A 24,292-nucleotide genomic window follows, 5' to 3' on the forward strand; every position below is an offset into this window, starting at 1 on the left:
GCAGTGCAGTTGTGAGGCTCCCGGTGAGCTCAGCTTAGCTGCCCAGGATGCTAGCTTTAGGGCTGAAAACCCCTTTGTCAGGCTGAGGAAGTACCTGCAGTTGGTCCTGGATGGAAGAAATAGTAAAGAAGCCAGAGGCTGGCCTGGCCTGCAATGTAGACAAGAAAGCTGGTCAGTGAAAATGGAAATGGAGGCGTCAGGAGGGGAGGGACAGGCTGGGGTGGGAGCAGGGGGGAAAGGGGAATGTAGCAGCACAGGTAAAAGTACAGAGGTGCCTGGGGTGTCAGATGTCTGGCTGGTCGCAGGGTGCCAGAACTCCACTGCGTATATTGAGTCCATGAGTTTCTGTACCTACTACCTAGGAGGCTGACGAAGTGCAGTTCATAGGCCCAGCTCTGAAAAGTGGTTTGCATTGTAATTTGTTCCCTCTCAGGATCAGGCCTGAGAGACTGGAGGCAGAGTGGTTTTTTTGGTGAGGAATGTGCCCCCACAGGTAGTTGGGTTTTGTTGTCTTTGATAGATTCTGGTGCAGTTTGTGGGGGTACTGGAGATAGTTGGCAGGTTTTGTGTTTTGAGCTGTAGGAAGTTGACTTCAATTCTGGTGATGAGGTTAGGTGCTTATTTGGATGTACAAACCACTTTTCAGCAGATCGCTGCTGACTCTCACAGGCCTACTAATTAGTCAACTCTGCAGTAACTGTCTCATGTAGACGCACCCTGACTAAAGTAAACTGATCAATCTAGTGGAATGACCTGAAAAATTGAAATGCAGGTCTGCAAAAATGGGTACTAGTTTGGATCTTTTTCACCAGACAATGTCCTGTGAGAACAGAATAAGAAATAATTCAGGAAATGATTTTAATTCTTTTTTTAAAAAGTATTCTCATATGTAATCCCTTCATCCCTGTCACACTTCAGTCCTTTCCATCTCTGAGTGCTGAGAATTTCACACCCCTTTGCTTGACATAATTTCTATTCCCCCACAGCACATGTATGAAGCTGCATTGGTCTTCTAGGTGAGAACTGAAAGAACTTTCAAGTCTAAGAACTATGAATGGCCTAGGTTTTCATCCTGATCTTGCAAAATTCTGTTGAACATCAAAGCCAGTTATGTCTAGGCAGGAAACAGTGGCTTATTAGACAAAGATCCTGTTGCAGAAGGGCTAACCCAGGCACAGGAATTCCAGTTTCACCTAAGCTAAATACTCACTGTTGAGAATTGCCCAGATTTAACATGCCGAGCAGCTTTCGTGACTCCTGCCAAATTACAGAGTATAAATCAGGACAGAATTTGGACCAAGAGTTGTTCCTCCTCTTATCAGATCCTCAGATGAGACAGGCATATAGAGAATGAACACTTCAGAGCCGTTGACTTCTGAAGAAAGGAGAACTGGAAGATTCTTTTACTTAGTATTTTCATTATAGCAGTACCTGGAGAACCCATCTGAGTTTGGCTCCCATAATTCTAGTTGTTGTTCAGACATGTAGTGAGGCATGACCATAACTGATGTTCCTGAGGTCACATAGAAACTCTGTGACAGAGTCAGGGACTGGACCCAGATCTCCAGACCAGCTTATGAAGGAAGGGGGGTGTGTGTGTGTGTGTGTGTGTGTGTGTGTGTGTGTGTGTGTGTTGCAAGTAAAAGGTTATTGTAGCAAAGCTCTACTGCTTTTTAACCTCTCATTCATTCTTCCCAGGTGATAAAGGAAACTGAGAAACTGCTGAAATCACTGCCTTCCTCTTCCCTCTCACCTGAGGCCCTCAGGGTCTACCTGATTATGCCGGTCCTCTTACGGGGACAGGATGACCAATCTAATCAGCTCCTTGGCTTATTAGCAGAAGCCATCCTGAGACTCCAGCACAAAGACCTGCAGGTTCTAGGTAGGGTTTCAAAGGAATGCAACTGGGTCACTTGAATTCTTGAGTGTTTCAGACATAGGCGATGTGCAAGGAGGACATGGGGAAGGGTGGGAGGGTGGTTGGCGATCAGCTACTGGTGCCCCCCACCCCAGAGCCAGGAGGCACCAGTCGCCCATGGTTTCAGGATTGGGAGGTGAAGGAATGATTGAGCCACTTCACTGGGGCCAAGATCTCATCTCTGATATCTATATCCAAAAAAGAATTTGCTAGGGATAATCTGTCTGGAGCAGCTTACAGATAAAGGCATTACTCTGAAGTCTGTGATGTCATTAGTCTTAATACTTTTAAAGTCAAACACTTCATTTGACAACAAGATAGAATACTGCTTCATCAACAAGGGAGAAGTACTAGCATGCTGACTGGTGTAGAAACTCAACATCTGTCTTTCTTGCAGAATCCTTATGGTCAAATCTAGAAACACCTTTTTTCAAGGATCTTGTGAACCTATATCAAAGGCTTTGTAGAATCAATCTCTCTCACTTAACAATTCAAGCCAAAACATTTAAAGAATTGACCTATGGGCCACGGGTGGAGATGACCTCAAGAGTCCTACAGATTCTTTACCAGGTAGGAAAATATTTTAGCTCTGACAGGTTAGGAGATATTTCTGGAACATATAAGCTGTCTGAATTTCAGAGATGTCATAGACAATAAGGCTGTAAGGGACCTCATAAGATCATCGGATCCAGCCCCCTGCTCAAGGGACATGAAGTCAGCTAGGGTCAAAGGATTCCAACTAGATAAATGTCCAAATGTTTCTTGAATGTGTCCAGAGTAGGTGCTTGCACCACCTCTGGGAGGAGTTTGTTACAGGCCTTGGGGGCTCGGACAATAAAGAAGTTTTTCCTTATGTCCAGCCTAAAACTGTTTTGCAGGAGTTTGTGACTGTTGGACCTTGTCATTCCCTTGGGTGCTCTGGTGAACAGGTGTTTCCCCAAATCCTGATGCACACCCCTTATGTACTTATAGGCTGCCACCAGGTCACCCCTGAGCCTGCAGTTCTCCAGGCTGAAGAGTCCCATAGCTTGCAGCCTCTCTTCATAAGGCCTGTTTTCTTGCCCTCTGATCATGCACGTGGCTCTCCTCTGGACTCTTTCAAGCTTCTCTTTCACGTCCTTCCTAAATTGTGGAGCCCAGAATTGGACGTAGTACTCTAGCTGTGGCCTCACCAAGGCTGAGTACAGTGGGAGGATGACATCCTGGGTCTTGCTCAAGATGCATCGGTAGATGCAAGCCAGAGTTTTGTTTGCTTTGCCAGCTGCAGTAGTGCACTGGTAGCTCATTCATCTTGTGGTCAGTCATGACCCCCAAGTTTCTTTTGGTCATGGGTGCGAGCAAGCGTAGCACTGCCGAGCCTGTAAGTGTGATGCGGGTTTTTATTTCTGAGGTGGAGCACCTTGCATTTCTCCATATTGAATGCCATCAGGTTTTCATCCACCCACCTTGCAAGCCTATCCAGGTCGGCCTGGATCACCAGCCTATCCTCAAGTGTGGAGACTCTTCCCCAAAGTTTGGTGTTATCAGTGAATTTGGCCAATCTGCTTTTTACAACAATGTCCAGATCGTTTATGAAGACATTAAAGAGTACAGGTCTGTAACAGGGAACCCTAACCCTGTCACCAAAAAGCAGGTCTGCCCCTTTAAGGCCAGAACTTTCTGGGCATGGAGTGCTGGTAAGGAAAGGGTTAAATGCTGAACCTGGCCAGCTAGTCAGCTGACCAGAAGAGGCAGGACTATAAAAACCCGGGACAGAGTGGCAGTAAGGGGGACAGCAGCTGAAGGGGAAGGAGTGTCTCTGAGAGTTCCACAGAGAAGCTGGGTGAGTGGTCTAAAGGCAGGAACTACAAAGCTGGGGAGAGATGGCAGCCGCACCACAACAAGGACTGTAGCCGACGGTAGGGAGCTGAAGCACGAACCCTGTGAATGTAACCTGACCTGCTGCTTTGCTTGATCATATTGACTGGTGGCAGTTATTTTTTCCTTTTTGATTATTGACTAACATCAGTGGCTGGGGTGAGGCTATTAGGGGATGGAGGAGGCCTCATAGGGGACCCATGGCAGTGTGGGGACCCCGGTGCCAGAGGGGGCGCAGCATTTTGGGGTACACCAACCCCAGCACCAGAGAGGGTGCAGCACTTTGCAGGGCTGTGAACGGCCCAGGTGCCAGTGAGGTGCAGAGCGAGACAGGGCCGCAGAGAGCCCGAGCGCCATTGAGGCGCAGTGCAAGACAGGGCCATGGAGAGCCCGAGTGCCAGTGAGGCGCAGTGTGGGACAGGGCCACGGAGAGCCTGAGGACCAGGGGGCCCAATTGTAACAAGGCCCAACACTGGAAAAGGTAGAGCCTCAGAGTCAAACTCTTTGGTGGGTTTTGGACGGGGAGGCCTAGCTAGAGAAATACAGGGGTCAGGACCATGTAGGCGAAAGATCCCAACATACAAAATACAATAGGCAGTCTCCCGCTTGCAAGAACATCAACAATAATTTCCATCAAGACATGGCAGGCGAGTAGAGGGCGGGACATAAGAGCTCCAAAGAAGACTCCAACGGCACCCCACATAAGGCGCAGATTAACAGGGAAGACGGCACTGGGGAGGACGACCTGTTACAAGGTCCAAGAACGGAGCCTTGGGGGACACCACTAGTCACTAGGGCTGTGTGAAGCTTTGGGTGCTGATTCGATTCGGAGGAGATTCGGCCCGATTCAGCAGCCGAAACTCTGAATCCAAATCAAATCAAGGGACCAATTAAAAGGTCTGAATCGATTTGGGCAGTCCCCGCTCACTTCCCCAGGGAGCTGGACCCAGACTCTGTGCTGGTAAGTAGGGGGCTGGAGGAGGGGGCAGAGGACCATGGGCCTGGCCCCAATTCTTGGTTCTTTAAAAAAAAGCCCCCACTCACCTGCTGCTGCAGTGGCCATCAGGGCTTCTGGGGGCTCATTGCAGAGCCCATCCTCCCTGTAGCACAGGGCAGTGGAGATTGCCCCCCTGCCTGGCAGGAGCCCATGAGTTTGGGGCTTTTTAATTTTTTTTAAAGAGCCAGGAGCTGGGGCAGGCAGGGCAGCTATGGGGGGGTGGGGGAGTTGGGAGAGCAGGTGGGCTCGTAGCTAACCCCCCCCCACCCCACCTGGCAGCAGCTGGTTAGTGGGATCTTTTTTTTAAAGAGCTGGGAGATGGGGCCAGGCAGGGCAGCCATTGATTGGGGTGGGAGAGCAGATGGGGAATGGGGCCTATCCAATTCGGAGATTTGGCCACTGCTGAATCAGCCGAATCTCTGAATCAGATTCAGCCAAATCGATTTGAGACAGTGATTCGAATCACTGACCCCTGAATTGGCCAAATCCTAATCCGAAGCAAATTGGCCAAATCCTAATCCGAAGCAAATACTAGCCGCTTCGCACAGGCCTCCTAGTCAATAGTGCCATGTTGATTCAGTTTCATCAAATACCACCCTCTGGGTCCAACCTCGGAGCAAGTTCCCCAGCCATCGGACTGTGGAGTAGTCAAGGCCGCAGTTGCCTGATTTTTTTTTTTTTTCTTCTTCCCATGAAGACACCATGGGACACCAGGTCAAAGGCTTTTTTAAAGTCCAAATATATGACATCAACCTCTTCCCTTTTGTACAGGTGATACATCACCTGGTCATAAAAGGAAATGAGATTGGTCAAGCAAGACCTATCTGCAACAAACCCGTGCTGACTATGCTTCAGAATGCTGTCTTCTATAAGCCTGTCAAGAATGGTTTCTTTGATAATTTGATTTTTTTTTTTTTCTTCTTCCCATGAAGACACCATGGGACACCAGGTCAAAGGCTTTTTTAAAGTCCAAATATATGACATCAACCTCTTCCCTTTTGTACAGGTGATACATCACCTGGTCATAAAAGGAAATGAGATTGGTCAAGCAAGACCTATCTGCAACAAACCCGTGCTGACTATGCTTCAGAATGCTGTCTTCTATAAGCCTGTCAAGAATGGTTTCTTTGATAATTTTTTCCAAAATCTTCCCAGGGATTGAGGTCAAACTGACTGGCCTGTAGTTTCCCAGATCTTCTTTCCTCCCTTTCTTGAAGATGAGCACCACATTGGCCCTCTTCCAATCTTCAGGTACTTCACCTGAGCACCACGAGTTCTCGAATATCCTCGCCAGTGCCTGTGCTATAATGGCTGCCAGTTCCTTTAGCACTCTTAGGTGCAACCAATCTGGACTAGCTGATTTATAGGGGTCCAGCCTCTCAAGATGCTCCCTCACAAGATCCATGGCAATGGTGGGCATATATTCATCTTCCTTCTCATTCATCCACTCAGGAACACAGGCCCTTGTCTGTCAACTTGAGTCTCTTCAACCCCTTGGCAGCATAGTGCTAGAGGAATTGTATTACCATGGGCTTCCCTGACCATCTTTACATGTCTCAAGCCTAATGTCTGACCTGTGCCTGAGTGATTTCCTCTAAGAAGATACTAAGCCTTTTAAAGCCCCTGTGAGGAGCAGCTTCTGTTGGATCAAGAGAAGAAAGGGGCATACCAAGTAGCCACTGACTGTGGCAGAGCATGTGGATGTGGTCTTTCACTCCATCTTGTGCCCCAGCACATATTGGTACTGGGAGCATTACATTCAGCCCATTCCCACTGAATTTTTCTCTCCGTTGGTCTGACATTGGATTTCGGGGAGAGGAGAAGCTGGAGGACATGGGTTATTACTGCACTCTGAACCTCCAGCTGCACAGCATAAGTGCTGCTGTGTAATCCCTCCATGGCAAGGCCTAGATTTGCTTTAAAAAGATCCATTAATTCTTCCTCCATCTCTCTTTTTACTGACTTGTTCACAGTTTCTTCCATCCCTTGGCAGTGGGAAGGCAAAGTCAGGATGGAATGGTTTCCCGTCAGGATGGAATGGTTTCCCATTCCAGCCATTATCATATTTAATTCAGGCATATTCTGTTTGGTATTTGATAACATAAATGTGTGCCCTCTCCTTGTATTTGCTCCCTCAAGCAAAAGGCCTTGTTTTGCCCATTGTCCAGTGTAGATAGAATTTTTCTCCCTTAGGTTATCTACATAGCAAGTTCATTACCTTAGTTCAAGACATGCCATGATATATTAGGCCTGATTTTCACTTTGGCAGCAAGAATGGACTTAATGTGGATGGAAGCATATCTTCACTGCCAGCAGGGCCAGACACAGGCATGGGTGAACTGGGCAGCCACAAAGGGCCCAGACAGAAAAGGGGCCTGAAAATGGTCATTTTTTTTCCATTGTCCAATTATTATAATTATCTCTGGGGAAGTGGGGACCAATACTAAAAGTTTGCCTGGTGTTGCCAGGAGTCTATGTACAGTGCTGACTGCCAGAGTGCTATAAAGGCATCTAGTGTCCCTGAGAATTGACCTCATAGAATTCTTAGGTTTAATATATACAGTTTTCTGTGATTCTCAGCTGTCTGGTTTTATATTTATAGTACTCTTAAACTTCTCATGCTGAAGCTCTGTTGCTTTGTAAAAAGTGCTGTTGTACATTGCTTGTGTGGTTCTCTTGTACATATCCTTGCTCATAGTCTCCCGGCTATTCCTGTTAATGCAGGTGAATTGCAAAGCCGGGTTCAAAGTACAAGAAAACAACTTCTATGTACCCGAAATGAAAGAGATTTGGCAGCAAGATTGGTGTATTGATGCGTTCTTAGTAAGTATAAAATCTTTCTTTAGAATCACCATATGTAGTCCTTTCCATTGTACTGTTTTTTTGAGAGGTAAACATAGTGAGGGGGACAAATGCATGGCTGAAGTCTAGCAGCTCAACAGGGTCACCTGTACACTTACAAACAGTAGTGTAACTTGGGGTGGGCAAGTGAGGCAGCCAGCCCCAAGCAGCAACTTAGTGGGGGTGGGTGGGGAGGGGGGTCTCCCACTAAGAATGGCAGCCCCCTGGGGAGTCCATGCCATGGCAACAGCAGCAGTCCTGCACTGTGCAACAGCCAGGTGCAGGGATCCCATGCTGCTGCTGTAGCAGCAACAACCAGGGCAGACAGACCATACCACCACAGAACCAGGGACTTTGAGCCCCTGGAGCAGGTAAAATTCCTGTCCCTCCCTCCTGCTTGGCATCCTCTTGCTTCTGCTGCTTGTGGCACATGCCCCCTGCCCTTGCTCCCCACCTGCTCCCCAGCAGGAGTTTGCCTAAGGTGCAAACCCAGCTAGTTACGCCTCTGGTTAGAAACACTGGATTAGGAATTATGACTCAGGAAGAAATAGCCGTGGAAAGGACCTCTTGCATTATTAAATGCAATTCACTATTAGTACAGACAACCATCTCACATAATCCCAGTCATAAATGTAATAAACTGCATTATCGAAATGAGTCAAAGCAGACACTAAATAACTTTTGGTTGTAGTTTTTGCTTGTTCATCTTATAAACTAGTGTGAGGTTCTTTTTTGCTTGCTTAGTTGCTTGTTATATTGTGACACCTTGAATTTGATTATTATTTTTAAAATACAAAATATCTATTTTGGGATATTTTCTAAATGCACAAATAATAATAAAAACCATTCTGCTGCATGTGTGTGATGATATACCCTTGGTTCACATGTTCATTCTGTTAGTAGTAGGTAAGTCATTCTGTTGCTGCAGAGCTTAGGGGTAGCTGGAAAAGGAAAAGCACCATTAAAAGTCCGTTTCTATTTTATTAGAATGAAGATGAGTTTGGGAGACTAGTTGCTTCAAAGTCCACGGAAATGGTAAATAATATGTTTATATCCAAGTGAAAATAGGAGTCTGATTTTTATTGAAGTCCAGCAAAACTATGATACTCATGCTCCTGGACTTTACAAGAGCACTCAATCATCTGAAAAGACAGCTGCCAGAGACAGTACTGTGCAGAGCCATAACAAATGCAGAGTAGAGTAGTGCAGAATGTGCGGCTGGCATGCTGAACCTGCCAGCACTCAGACCCAAACATCTGCTTAGCTTGATTATAATTTAGCTGGCCTAGCCACATGTCCTGGTCTAAATACTCCTTAAATCAATTTAGTTTTCACCAGGGTTTGAGACTGACTGGTTCCTCCAGTATCTTCATGGTGTTGGCTACAAATGTCCAACTCGGGATCCTTAAAATTCTGGTTAATTAGGCAGATTGAAACACTGTAATGAAGTCAAATCATAAACCTTGGGGCTGGTACACACGTACACACACACACACACACACACACACACACACACACACACACACACACACAAGCCAAGTTACAAGAGTCGGGTATACCTATCCCACAGGCGCTGGAGTCTGCCATCGATGGCCAGTTGAGGCTTCTTCCAGCGTGGTGTTATCCTCCAGAAGGGGGTCACTAGCTGGTCCTTCTGGCTGGACAGGTCGGGTGCTGGTCAAGTTGGAGATCAAGAGGGTGCTGCTGAGGGTCACTTTTCACTGCTTTTTATCTGTCCGTGGCGGACTTTGGTGACTCCCCAGTTTCAGGTTTGCCCAATCCAGGGGTCGTTGACCCTCGTGGTACTTCTGCCTCAGTGGCTACTGGATGGGCACTGTTCCCCCCAGGGGTCGTCCGCATGTACGTGCAGGTTTAGGAGTCCGTTGATGAATTTTGAATAGGACTCTGGGAGTGGTCAATCTGGAGATATTCAGCCCAAAAGTTGGTCCCTGGCATTGATTAACTCAGACCAGGGCTTCTAGCCCTTGTACAGTGAAGTTTAGAGAATTCTCGGTTGCTACATTGTCTCCTATTGATTTCTTCCGTTGGTTGGTCTGCGGTTTCCCTAGGTGTTAATTGCCGCCTGCTACTGTGTTACGCATTCAATCACTGATTCACTGGCTCTTTCAGGGGCCCACCTGATACAGAGAAGCGGCAGTTTGATTCCTGCCCTTGTTAACATTGTTACAATGTATAACTTACTTCTGAAACTAAACACATTTAGTTGGAAGGTGAGGAGTATAAAATATAAGCTACAAGAGTAATGCCATGGCACACAAATAGATAAAAATACCAAAATACAAGGGGAGATGCAAAATGCACACATACAAACTTTAAAACACAATTCCTTATCTTAAAGTGAAAGAAAGAGGAAGGCAGAAAAGGTAGAAGAAGAGAAACATATCCAGAGAGGGGAGAGCAAATGCAGGCAAGAGGAAAAGGGGGCTTTCTGCTACAATGGTGTTCCCAAGAAACAGTTACTGCCCCTTCCAATTCCTACAAGGGACATTGGGTAGGAGGTAGCTTGTCTAACAGGTTAGCAGAAGCAGGAGGAATATTGTAGCATGTTGTACAAAATCGAATAGTAAAATTCAGCTGTAACATGGTGTGTGTTCAACATCCCTTTAATATTTTCCTTTCTTACCTGTGTTATAGCAGTTAAATGATAGCTCGTGCAGAGAATGGTCTTCTTCCTATTGACACATCTGGGTGCCTTTTCATTATTAACTTACTAGGAGCAGAGACAGGTTCTTAGGCCGTGGGTAGACAAAACGAGAGGCGCGTGTGCACGACACTTTAAAGCGGGCTAAATGCTTTTGCACCGCTTTAATGGTGTTGGTGTTTGCACACCTTGGTGGCATATTGCACATTAATTCCAGCCACTGTAGGAAATTCGGCAGCATAATCAGCCTTAAATGACTTGGGGCGCAGCAAACTAAAACTCCTTTGAGGACTTTTAGTTGGCTGCCCCTACAGGCACAGAGCGAAACACTGGGCTCCATGGCTCTGCAGGAAGCCCTGCAAGCAGCCTGGCAGCGACCTGGGAAAGCAGGCTTCACCCAAGAAAAGCACCGAGCTTGATCTTTTTTTTTTTTTTTTTTTTTCCGCCCCCTGGAGCCTGCCTGCCTGCCTTCCTGAGTTGCGCGGGGACCTGGTGCTTCCCTCCACGGCTGCGGTGCCCCCAGGACTGCCTGAGCCAGATGCCTGTGGGCGAGGGGTACCGCTTCTGTGGAGGGAAGCACCAGTCCCCATCCTGCCCCCCCTCAGCCCAGGGACCACTCCGCCCACCGGCAGCTTGCCCTCCCCTCCCTGATGAGAGGCAGGTAAGGTGTGTGGATGAAAGGGGGGTTTAATCAGCCATAAATTGAAGCGGTATTTTTTAAACCCCTCCACTTCAATTTAGGCCCCCTGTTTTGTCTACAAGTTCCCTTCGTCACAGGGCATTAAACTGTAGTCAGCAGCAACATACACCCACAGTGGTAGCAAATGCCCTAATTGGCAGAATTTCAAATTAGGAATCCATATGAACACTGTCTGTTTCTAGACCTTTCTATAGACTGCTGTCTGACCTCCACTATCTTTACAAGGATAATGGTGTGAAATTTATATCCCTGCCTTATTTTGGATGATTAAGTCTTAAGATGATTTTGACCGGTTAACCACAGAGATCAAGATGTTGTAACTTGTTGCAGCAGACTGGCCCTTGTTTATTTCTAAACAATTTGGGAAGCACACTTGATTGGATCTTTCTCCAGTACCTTACCTCAGAAATAATCAGATAGGCATAAACACTGTAAAAGAATCATAGAAAATTAGAGTTGGAAGTAGAGGTGCACTGGTACATCGGTTGCACACCAGATCGGCATCAATAAAAGGAAAATTAACATCATCAGTTTTGTTTGGCTGGTTTAGCTGATAATGTTCAACATTAAATATAATATGCCTTCTGGCCAGGGCCCCTGGACGCCGTGTGCCTGCGCACACCTGCATGCATGCACATGGCCAGGAATGCAGCATGGAGAGCAGTACCCTGTAGGCACCTCTGTGGAGAGGAAGGAGCATGGGGGAGGGAAGAGGCGTGGGGGGTGCAGATCAAGGCCCCATGGTGAGGGAGGGAGTGGGGCAGGGGCTGGGGCTGGAAATGGGACGGAGCCATGGGCAACTCATCCAGGGGGCACAGAGGGCTTGGGAGTGGGGGCACTGCTGCATGTGCCCCGCAGGGGAGGCATGGGGGAGCATGTGTCCCCCCCAGATTTGTGCACAGGGTAGATGTAGGCTACCCACTGGCTTGGGGCTATCTGCTCTGCTGCCTCTTGCCCTGGGAGCCCTGCACCAGCCGTGCATCCCCTACTCACACAGCAGCAGTGGGGGTGGCAAGTTGTGCCTCCTACTGCCGAGCAGGCGGAACGCTTGGACAGGACAAGACTCCCAGCACAAAGACAGCAGGGCAGACAGCCCCGAGCCTGCTGCGAGCAGCCCGCGTCTGCTCTCACTGTGGTCGGCTCTTCTCTGGTTAAAAGTGTCCCTGCATTTAAAAATGGTGGCAGCAGCACTTGAACTAAAGTTCATTTGGCAAGCTTTAATTCAAGCACCCCACTGCCATTTTTAAGCACTGGTAGGCTGATCCCCTGGATGAGCTGACCGCAGACCTGTCCCACTCCCCACCCCGGTTCTGGGTCCCATTCACTGCCCCACTCCCTCCCTCACCGTGGGGGCCTCAGTCTGCACCCCTCATATCCCTTCCCCTCCACAGACTTACCTGCATGTAGCTGCTCACCACACTGCCTGGCTGCATTCCTGTAAATCAGTTATCAGGTGGATATCAGCCGATATGCCTGGTGAATAATCAGCTATCAGTATTGGCCAAGAAAATCTTTATCAGTGCACCCCTAGTTGGAAGGGACCTCAGGAGGTCATCTAGTCCAGTGATTCTCAATCTTTTTGTAATGTTGACCCATTTGTAAACATAGATAGCCAGTCCTCACCCAGTGCCCCTCACGCCTGACCTGTTGCCACCAGGCCCCAGCCCTCCAGTGTGTGGGACAGGGATGGCCCAAGCAGCCCCTTGCAGTCTGGAACTCTGCCAGCCTGTAAGGGAAAAGCCACAGGTTCCCACATTTTTCTCCTTTAAAGGAGAATCCATTTTTAGAGTCTGTTGATCCATTTTTAAAATGTTTTCATGGCCCTTTCTTGTGACCCACTTTTGGGCTGTGACCCACAGGTTGAGAAACACTGATCTAGTCCAACCCCCTGCTCAAAGCAGGACCATGTCCAGCAATATTATCCCAGCCAAGGCTTTGTCTATCCAGGTCTTAAAAACCTCCAAGGATGGAACTTCCACCATCTCTCTGGGTAACCTGTTCCAGTGTTTTACTACCCTCCTAGTGAGAAAATTCTTCCTAATATCTAACCTAAACTTCCCTTGCTGCAACTTGAGACTGTTGCTCCTTGTTCTGTCATCTGTCACCACTGAGAACAGTCTAGCTCCATCCTCTTTCGAACCTCCTTTCAGGTAGTTGAATGCTGCTATTAAATTCCCCCCTCAGTCTTTTCTTCTCTAGACTAAATAAGCCCAATTCCATCAGTCTTTCCTCAGAAGTCATGTGCCCCAGCCCCCTTACCATTTTTGTTGCCCTCTGCTGGCTCTCTCCAATATGTCCACATCCTTTCTGTAGTAGGGGCCCAAAACTGGACACAGAACTCCAGGTGTGGCCTCACCAGTGCAGAATACAGAAAAAATCACTTCCCTCAATCTGATGGCAATGCTCCTACTAATTAAGCCCAGCTAGCCTGCTACAAGGGTGCACTGCTGGCTCATATATTCATCTTATTGTCCACTGTAACCCCTAGATCCTTTTCTACAGAACCGACTGCCCAGCCAGTCAGCCCCCAGCCTATATTGGTGCATGGGATTGCTTTGTCCTAAGCGCAGGACTTTGCACTTGTCCTTGTTGAATATGTGGCACCATTTAGATCTTTCCAGACCAGATGTGCTTGCAAATTTGCTTTAGAACTTACCTATGAAGTGGTTCCCTTTTCAAAGACTTGGGTTGTATCCTGCATGTTTTCTAGTCTGGGTGAAATCCGTAAAAACACGTTAATGTGATCGTATTTACAACCTATGCTCACTGTCCACTGTAATTGGTTATTTTAATGTACTTTATAATAATGACTACCACTACAATTTGAGAGCATTGAAAAAGAAACCTCATTTGTGAAGGTTCCTTTTGGGAAGCTACCTTGATACTGGTATCTTCTAATGTCAACATTTGTCATATTAAAAGCTCCTAATCCATCTTGTCATTTCAGATGATTTTACAGAAGCTGACAAAGTACCCATGCATCTTTGACATGAAAGATAAGATTAAGGCTTACAGGGTGGCCTGTCAGTGGGTAGGTACTGCTGAAGTCATGTTTTTTATTATTAAAAATAAAGGTATTAAAAGATTATTAAAAATAAAGTTTATAAAACACAGCTTTTGGGGTTTTTCCCCCTTAGGTACACTTGTCAAGACCCACTCATCCATTTGTTTTGCACGTTAGAAGAGAACACCTGGTGAATGATACCTTGCAGACTCTAAGGATCAGAGTGCCTACAATGTATGGGGAACCTTTAAAAGTAAGAAATTAAGGTTTATTATCTGGTTAGCTCTGAGTGTACTGTCCTGGATTGCTTCAGCCCCTCAATATAATTAACAACCAACAATGAAATCTTTTTTCAGAATCCAGCAGCATTTAAAATCCAGTCAAAAACTAGATTAATAGATTCATAGATTGTAAGGCTGGAAGTGGCCTTGGAAGATCATTGGGTCCAGCCCCTTGCACCAAGCAGGAAAGATAACTGGGGTCAAGGACCCTAGCAAGGTGATCATCCAGTCTCCTCTTGAAGATTTCCAGAGTAGGCAATTGCACCACCTCTGGAGGGAGCTTATTCCACAGTCTGGACACCCTGACAGTGAAGAAGTTTTTCCTAATGTTGAGCCTGAAACGGTGTTCTAGGAGTTTGTGGCCATTACTCCTGGTTTTCCCTAAGGGTGCCCTGGTGAACAGTTGTTCACCAAGCCCTTGATGTACTCCCCTAATGTAGTGGTAAGCTGCTACTAAGTCCCCTCTCAGCCTTCGATTGATGCATGCCAGAGTGTTATTTGCCCTACTGGCTACAGCGTCACACTGCCAGCTCATATTCATATTGTGGTCTGTTATTACCCCCCAGGACCCTTTCATTCATGGTGCTGGTCAGTTTGGTGCCACCAAGCCTGTAGGTGTGCAGGGGGTTGTTCATTCCCAGGTGGAGCACTTTACATTTCTCAACGTTGAACTTCATTTGGTTCCGATCCACCTGACTTGCTAGCCTGTCTAGATCCACCTTTATCTGTAGCCTATCTTCGAGCATGACCACGCTCCCCCATAACACAGTGTGATCCGCAAACTTGGCCAGTGAGCTCTTCACCCCACATCCAAATCATTGATAAAGATGTTGAAAAGTACTGGACCAAACACTGACCTCTGCAAGACACCTCTGGCTACTTCTTGCCAGGATGACACAGATCCATCCATTAGGACTCTCTGGGTCCTACCCTGCACCCAGTTTCTTACCCACCTGACTGTCTCAGAGTTAAGCCCACAATCCTCCAATTTTCTTGCAAGGACACTGTGGGATACCAGATTAAAGGCTTTTTGGAAGTCAAGGTATAGAATGTCAACTTGTCCAGGTGGCAAGTTACCTGGTCATAAAAGAAGATGAGGTTGGTAAGGCAAGACCTGAGCATGACAAAGCCATGCTGGCTGTCATTCAGACTCCTACCTTCTGCAAGCTTATCACGGATAGACTCCTTGATGAATTTTTCCAGGATTTTCCCTGGAATAGAAGTTAGGCTAATTGGCCTATAGTTACCTGGGTCCTTCCTCCACCCCTTCTTGTGGATGGACACAACATTGGTCCTCTTCCAGTCCTCAGGGACCTCTCCAGAGCACCATGATTTGGCAGAGTTTTGCCAGGGGTTCCACGATGACTTCAGCCAGCTCTTTCAGTACTCTTGGATGAAGTTCATCCAGTCCTGCTGATTTATATATGCATAATTTTTTTTAATTGCTCACACAGCAATTCTATGGTGATAGCAGGAAGGCGGTCATTCCTACCCCGCTCATTCTGTACTCTCCCTGGCATGATTTTCCACTTGGCTGTGAAAGGCCAAGGCAAAGTAATCATTTAGGAGTTCAGTTTTCTCCTGAGTGCTGGTAACCAGCTGTTCTGAGTTGCTGAGCAATGGCTTCACACTCCCATTTGTTTTCCTCCTCTTCCCTATGTAACTGAAGAAGGACTTCTTGTTGTCCTTGATTCCCGTTGCTAATTTAAATTCAGTTACTGCTTTTGCCTTTCTAACAAGTGTGGGCCATTGTATAGTCCTCCTTGGAGCTTCCATTGTTTATAAACCTCTTTCTTAAGAGGACCATGATTTCCCTGTTTAGCCAAAAGGGCTTCCCAGACCACCTGCTACCTTTTCTCCACGTGGGACTGGACTTGCTTTGTGCTTCAAGGATCGTATCCTTAAGGAATGGCCATTCTTCATGCACACCTTTCACTTCTAAAGGAGAGAGAAAGTACTGTGCCTGCTACTTAAAAGCACGTTCCATGTAGGCTTAGGGCAAATAACAAAAAGCAGCCAGCAAAAGACAGAGTGACTTATTTTTATTATGAAATCACTTTGAAAGATAGGACTGGTTAGCTAATTTGCTAATGGATAACCAAGTGTTGCTTCTTTCATGGTTCTGCAGTGGTTGCCTAGAGGTGAAATGACAGGTGATGAACAAAACACTAATCTTTGCCAAAAAGTCTTCTTCACAATTGGATATAGGCCAATGGCTGACTTTTACAAGGACTGAACTGCTGTCTTACTTCTTGTAGATGGTCCCTGCACAACAAAAATGAGGTGTATTGGCGTCACGGCATGAGCATGACAATATGTAGCTAAATAGCACGTTTTAAGTCCTACCTGTCTTGATCAAAAAACAAGTATCCTAGAAGAACAAGGAGATGATTGAGGAGTAAGGCCCTACTTTTGAAGTGAGATATGGTTGAAGAATGGTAATGGGGCTCTGCCCTGTCTCAGGGATGCACCTACACCTTGCTGCCAGATCAGGAGCTACACACTTGCCTCATGTTATAGAAGCGCTGCTTGGCGGAGTACTCTGGCTCTTGTCTCTGGTCTCAGACTCATCTCACCAAGACCTGGTTAATGCCTGAACTCTTGTTGCCCTATTTACTTCCTTTCGGCAGTCACCCATCTTCCCCTGTCTTAAGGTACTGATCCGGCTGCCCCACAACAGTAAGTGTCCACAATACTCTGCCTATGGTTTTGTTGCTTCACTGAGCAGCGTATCAAAAGATAGGAAAGTCTGCTCAGATTAGAGTTATCTGGATTGTGTTTTTGCCTAAAGCAGTGGGCGCATCAGTGGGTCAGATGCCCAATCCTGACTTGTTCCCAGTACTTCATCTCCTCAATCAGTGTAAAGCTAGCAAGGAGTGTTGGAGGGCATGGTTGAGCCTGTTGCCTTATTGTCAGCTGTTATAGGCCCCTGCCAGCTGGAATAAATTAGAGCAGCTGCCAAACTACTATTTCATGGCACTTCTTGCCTGAATAGTTGTGCCAGGCCTGCTAATGTAGGGGACAATCATATTGGAGTGACATGGATGACCCACCTTGTTTTTTTTCTCTCTAAAATAAAAGGTGTGCTGTGTTGGATGTGCATGAATGACTGCCCTCAAAACATGGCTGCACTGATCCTAATAATTCTAAAGCTCACAGACAGGTTTGCTGTTGCACAGTGTTTTGATTTATTAAACTGCATTTTCGTAGCACAGTGACAGAAGCAGTTCATGAATAAATCTGCTCAAACTAGCGAGGCACCTAAAGATGGACACTGCCATCTTTAAAGAGCAACCCACATTACTGTTTATTAAACAACCTGGTTAAACTATATCTCAGTGCATAAAGTAATTCAAGGCAAAAATGAACACCCACTGTATAATATGCTTTTAGACTATTACTGTGCACCTCTGGATTTGGAGAGACAAGGGCAAATGCACTTAATTTTCTTTCCTGGCAGAAATTAAACAGTCATACACAAAGTTCTCTATAGAAGATTCGTGTGAAGTGCCAGGAGGAGGGTGATGCCAGAATATAGAACTCTTGGTTCAGAGATGATACCTTTTATTAGACCAACTAAGGAATCTAAAATAAAATGTCTTTTTCTGGCTCAGGGAAAATTAAAGATGGTAAAAAGTAGGTAGGAAATAAACTTCATTTTTGCACAGAGGGAGTTGAGGATGGACATCTGGTCCCTCAGGGTCCATGCAATTGAGAGAGAGCGAGGGAGGAAGAGACTATTCCAGTTACATGGAACATTATATTAGTGAACAGCTAAAATAAGCTACACAACTACTGCAGAGAGGCCCTGTGATCAATGAGACCACTGGGCAGTGCCCTCAGGCTGTCTGCCTGCCTTAGTTGTGTCTAAAAAGTTTAATGCCCATCCAGGTCCACAGGCGGAAGAACATGTACACAGGGATTGTAACAGGAAGCAGCAGACTGTAGAAACATAAGCTGCTGGTGCTGGTGCAGCCCTGTGGGAAGTTTTCATCCATGGTGGCTGAATTAAACAGGCCAGCCAAGGACAAACACTGTCAGCACAGGGACATGATTACTCCTCTTGTGTGAGCCTTCTGGTCTCTGGGTTTGCTTTCTGGGAAAGTGCTATCTAGCTCTGCTTTGACTCCTCGCTCATTGGATGGGGAAGCTGTCTTGATCTTCCTCACTGCCTGTAGTATCACGTTACATACCATCCACCGTGGGGGTATGCGATGCCCAGGTCTTCATTGATCAGCTCATTGGTGGATTCTTTGTACTTGCATGAAAAATGAATGGGTCAGGGCTGTGAACACAAGGAGGGGAGACATGCACATGTGTGTGCGTGCGCACGTGTGTGCTTGTGTGCACATGGACACACGTGTGCACATACATATGGATGTATGTTTGTGCATGGGGCATGCGTGTGTGCAGACGTGTGCACATGCGACATGCAACTGTGCATGTGTGTGCATATAGATGCATGTATATGGACACGTGTGCATGTGCATATGGGCTCATGTGCTCATGGCCTTATGCATGCATGTGTGGGGGGCAGTGTGTCTTCTTGCAGGCAGGATCTAGAAAAGGTCTGCCTTGTCCCCTACCCCATAACCAGGGCCTGATGCACTGTGCCTATATGCATGGAGAGAGGAGCAGGGGAGCCCCACCTCCTACCTCCATACAACACAGTTGGCCATTAGCAGCTGTGAAACTGTCAGCAATGAGTGTGTTTTGGAGGTCTGTGCAATTGTTTGTAAATGCTATTTTTGATTAGGGTGCTGCCTGGTCTTAATCCAGAACCAGTTTTTCAAATTGCAAATGAAAGTCCTACTTCAGGGAATCACTGGGGATGCCAGACCATATTCCTGAAACTTGGGATCATCCCAGAAAATCCAAGACCATTGGTCACTTCAAGAGCAATGGACTGAATGCAGAAAGGTGTGCATAGTGTAGGGAGAGAAGCTACCTAAATGTATTAAAGATGTCTGTGAGGAAATCTCCTTGGATCCTTTTAGACTTTTTGGCTTATGTGACTGCCGTATCAGTCTTCTGTAAGATTTGCTAATTCATCTTTAATGATATAATATAATGGGCCATAAAACTGATATCTACGTTTAGTCCTTGGTTCTTAGTGTTCTGCCAGCTTATAGATGTTTACAATTTTATCATGTCTGTACCATCATGGCTAAAATATCACTCTGACACTACCAAAAGAACAAGTAATTTGTTCTTATCCCCATAACAACAAGAAGGAAGTCTAGCTGTATTCAGCAAGTCACATTCTGGGAGTACAACATTTTGTTCAGAAGAGTAAAAAAATACAACTTACATGGTCAAGGCACAGTATAATATATAAAAGAACAATTTAAAATGCTGACTATTTAGTGCATCAAATTAAAATGTGCTAACACCTGTAGGTTTCCAATAGATAGCATCACACCATTTATAAATTAAGGTTTAAGGTTAACTTTGTAGACACTTACGGTGATGTGTCTTTAGCATTCTGGAATGGCCAGTGTCTCCAACCCATTCTTCTCCTCCAAAAAGATGCTAGACCAACAACTTTGGAAATACAGTTTTATGCTTATCCATACAGCAGGAAAATTTTCACAGAAAGCCACAAAGCAGATTTGCCCCTGGGGTAGTCATTTGCATGTGAGTGTAAAACACCAGGCTAGAGGGGTGACATCCTGGCTCCATTCAAGGTAGTGTGAGTTTTGTTCCATCTTGGACTGATCATGAAATTGGCTTGAAGAAAAGTTTGTACAATAATACCTTTAGAGTCTTTGTATATGCCTCCTGGCTTTGGAGACTTTAGGGTTTACATTTTCAAACTGACCTTTCCAAGTCACAAAGCAAGCTACTTCTTTTTGTGCAATGAAGGCTGAGATTCATGAGACTCCAGAATCTGGGACTTTAAGAAAAACACCAAATGCTATGAACCTTGTAGGAGAGTTATGACAGCTGGACAACACTATGATGCAATTTGTACCTCTTTCTTTTTTCCATCTACTCCATTCCATGATGGTTTAGGGTAGACACACTGAAGAGGCCCCGACTTCATGCTGAATCTCATTATGTTAGTCCATAATGTGTTCTCATCACAGGAACTGGGCCCAACGTAACAGTCTAGTGCTGAGAATTTACTGTGTAAACCAGTACAGGTTATTGTTTAAATGTGGAAATTATAGTAGCTGTTTCTGGGGTTATTCAGGTGAAGTTTCATGGTGAACCAGGAATAGATGGCGGTGGTTTGTCTCGAGAGTTCTTCCGGATCATTACCAAGGAGCTATGTGAACCAAAAGCACAGATATTCAGACGTTTTGAACGCTCCAGTCTGATTTGGTTCCCCAGCCAGGTATGGGTTCAGATGATCCTACTTTGTTACCACTTTACAAAAAAAAATTCCGTATAGCTGGCCTTTCCTCTAATAACTTTGAGCCCACGTCACATTTGTTAATATTTATTTCCCCTTCAGTGAGGAATGCTGCAATTTGCCTTGGAGTCATTGTCTAGTTAGCACCGGGCAAGCTCAGTATCCAGCAAGGGTCTCAACAGCATGCAGACTCCTAGGAAAAATAATTCCTAGCTCCTGTTTTAAATAGGATCTTATAGAAGTCTTTGCCTATGCAGCTCATGCCCTGCTTGGCCAAAGAGAAGGGATTCTTGATGGCTGCGTAAGGACTTAGTAGCAGACCATTGAGTTTCACTCTAGTTTCCACACACCCAATCTCCTGTTCTAAACCAAAGCTCCTCCCCACTATATTAAAGTCCTTCAAATATTCATTTTCTTTTGTTTTGTTTCAAAATCTAGGTATCAGGACACCAAGACATCTTTCACCTGATTGGGATCCTCTCTGGAATGGCTCTGTTTAACTTTCACAAAGTTCCCTTTCCTTTCCCATTGGCTCTGTACAAGAAGATGCTGGATACCCCACCGACTCTGGAAGATTTAAAAGAGCTGTCCCCCACAGAAGGGAGGTATGACAAAAATGTATATATCCATAGCTTTTGGCTATAAAATAAAAGTTGAGCCAACAGTTTTGGAACCATAATCAGAATCCTGTTTATCCATTGAGCAGGAATTTGCACAGCAAGCCACAATGCAGATTTGTCCTTTTGTGTACACATTTGCATGTGGGCGTAAAACATTACGGATTTAATTTCTGCAGGTATCAGTACTCCACCAGGTTCAGTCTAAGCAGTGACTTCTTGTGCTCCAAAGTGCTCCTCAAGTATGCTGTGCTGCTCTGAACAGCTTGTTCCCTAGACTGGAAACACTGTAGCTGCATCTGTTCAGTGCCACGGGCAGGTTAGTTAGGGGAGAGCAGGTTATCTGGCAACATCGCTTAGCAGCACTAATTAGTTAGCCTGAAATACTCAGCACATGTAGCCACCTGAAGCAGTGCAGCCTGCCTGAGGATGTGGCTCTGGAGTCTGGTAAATGTACTGTTGTAGATATGGTGTAGCCATCCACTGCTGAATTGAGGTCATCCAAGCACAAGCCTGGGAGCCCATGTGCTGAGAGATGGAGACCTGGACAGGAGTTGGGTTCCTCCAGCTCCATTGATGGAACTGCCTCCTGTGCCCTGGGGTAGGACAGTAAGGGTGAGAGTGATCCCTTGTGACTCCTTGACAGATGGGTAATTCTCTAGTGGTTGGAGACTGAGGGGAAAACCTTGCCTTTACTGAGGGCAGTGGCAAAACTCCCATTGGCTTAAATGGAGTCAGGATTTCCCCCAAAACAGTCATTTGCAGAGTAGGGGGATGTTGACTGCCACCACTGCAAGTGGATAGGTAAAGAATAGTTTTGACTATCAGTTAGACCTGCCTGAAACAATGTCTCCCCTCTCCTAATAGTTTTCTGCTGTATGGGTTATCTGCTTCCGCTGTGTTTTCACTGCGGCCACCTTGCATAATCAGCAATGCAGCACTTCCTTATGCTTTGATCATGTCAGATCTAAGGAGCAAGGCTTTTGTTGGGCTAGTCCTTGCCTAGGAGATTTCAGACTGGTGTTATATGAAGTAGTGCTGGTAGCAACTTGGTAAATAGCCTTCCTTATCTCAGGCCCATGCTGAACCAATGTCTCATTGTGATGTTCACAGAAGATATGTTTCTAGTTCTGGCTGTGATGGATGACTGCAACTGTGATCCCTTTAAGCTTATTTGGCAGCTTATTTTGTTTATAAGAGTATCCCACTGGTCCATAAGGCACTGTCCTTAAACGTTATAAATTCAGCAGTTGAAGGCCTTGGTTTTGCACCTGTTCACACATGAGTAACATCCATGGGATTATTCAGTTGTTTAAAGTCATTCACATACACAATGCACCCAGAGTTGGGGCGCAAGGTCTGGAGGATGCAGACACATTAAAAGTTTACACTGAAGTAATTTCCCCTAGATTTTACTCCACAGTAAATTTACTTTGTAGTAAGGAGCAGACTTGCAATGCAGTCTCTGAAGCTGCCTGAAGTAGGTGCAATTATAACACCTGACCACTGTACGGCAGGGAAGTCAATTTGCCTTAAGCAAACAGCAACTCCAAGAGAAATTGCTTTGTGTAGCAGACACACAACATGTACACCAAAGTCACTCCTTTGCAGGTGACTTTTGACTTCCTCAAAGTTAACTTTACACTAGAAAAATGCACTGCCTCTGAAGTAAATGCTGTATGTCATTTGTCCACTCCACTTTTCCTCGGCAGTAAATTGAGACTCTTCTGGAGTAAAAATCTCATGTGACTCAACACTTATCCTCCAATGAGTTGAGTGAAAATGTACCTACATGAAATGCCACTGAAGTCAGTAATCATGCAGGGAGCCTGCTATGTGGATCTCACTGCAGAATAAGCTTGCAGGGCAATCGCAGATCATATGGCACAAAGGGGAATATATGAACAAGACTGCAATATGTTTATACACATCTAATCGGCCAGATTAGGAAAACACTTTCCCCAAAACATTCTGCTGCAGGAACTAACCTTTATTGTGTCTGTTTCTTGTTCCTTGTCTACTAGCAATCTTCAGAAAGTGCTGGATGAAGAATATGATGACATTCTGGAACAAATGATGTTGGATTTCACAGTAAGACATTGTCTTCCTATTTACAGGTCCAACTCTATAAACACTTAGACAAAGAAGTAGATTTACTCATGTGAGTCTTAGAAAGGTTAAATGTAGGTGGCCCAAGAGAAATGCTTAAGCCACACATGGGAGTAAGGCAGTTAACATGAGGCCTATCCACCTTTGACTCCCCAGAGCGAATGACCTTTTACAGCAAGGAAACACAGGGTTGCTTTTGTGATCTCTTTTATTGGAACAACTGTATAGTTGGGAGAGAAGTTAGGCAAGCTGTTGGGCACCAAGTACTCTTCGTTAGGTAACCCCGTGGCAGGCAACGAATTTCAAAACCCTTCATGCTGTAGTGGGGTTGGAGTGGTGTTGTAGCTATGATGATTCAGGAAATGTGAGAAGCAAGGGGTTTTGTGGTGATATCTTTTATCAAACTGTACATTTGGGAGAGATGTTAGGCAGGCTTTTGGGTACAAAGTGCCCTTCCTTAGGTCTGCAGAAAAAAACAGACAGTCTGAACTAAATACAAGATAAAAACAATGGCTGGTGTTTAGCTCTGCGTGCAAATTAAATCTAAGTTAAACACCAGACAAAACAACGGCATGTCTGTTTCCACACATGCAAAAGAAAACAGGTACCCAGAGGAGTGGAGGAGAGCTGCAAACAGGAGCAGAGAGAGACTGTTAGAAGTCACTTCAAAGCAAAAGAAGAGAGAATCAACTTATGTAAAGCTTGGTGGGAGGGCAGCAGGACAGGCCCTATGAGGAGAGACTGAAGGACCTGAACCTGTTCAGCCTCAGCAAGAGGAGGCTGAGGGGGGACCTGGTGGCTGCCTAGAAGATCATCAGGGGGGATCAACAGCAAATAGGCAGAGCTCTTTTCTCCCCAGCACCACCTGGGGTGACGAGGAACAATGGTCATAAGCTGATGGAGAATAGGTTTAGGTTGGAGATCAGAAGGCAATATTTTACAGTTAGG

The 24,292-nt window shown here is 45.8% G+C and overlaps 1 protein-coding gene across 2 annotated transcripts in view; it reads left to right on the top strand.

Moving 5' to 3' along the window:
• LOC102381700 (E3 ISG15--protein ligase HERC5-like) overlaps positions 1-24,292 on the top strand; it is a 50,771-nt gene that overhangs the window by 23,714 nt on the left and 2,765 nt on the right. For both annotated transcript variants that reach the window (XM_025197283.1, XM_025197284.1), the window contains exons 12-20: positions 1,699-1,882; positions 2,316-2,488; positions 7,497-7,595; positions 8,601-8,648; positions 13,923-14,006; positions 14,113-14,232; positions 20,457-20,600; positions 21,057-21,223; positions 23,260-23,326. In XM_025197283.1, the coding sequence (XP_025053068.1) occupies positions 1,699-1,882; positions 2,316-2,488; positions 7,497-7,595; positions 8,601-8,648; positions 13,923-14,006; positions 14,113-14,232; positions 20,457-20,600; positions 21,057-21,223; positions 23,260-23,326 (1,086 nt within the window). The remainder of the gene's footprint in view (positions 1-1,698; positions 1,883-2,315; positions 2,489-7,496; positions 7,596-8,600; positions 8,649-13,922; positions 14,007-14,112; positions 14,233-20,456; positions 20,601-21,056; positions 21,224-23,259; positions 23,327-24,292) is intronic.

Source organism: Alligator sinensis, unplaced genomic scaffold (assembly GCF_000455745.1).
Source record: "Alligator sinensis unplaced genomic scaffold, ASM45574v1 scaffold125_1, whole genome shotgun sequence".
NCBI lineage: Eukaryota > Metazoa > Chordata > Crocodylia > Alligatoridae > Alligator > Alligator sinensis.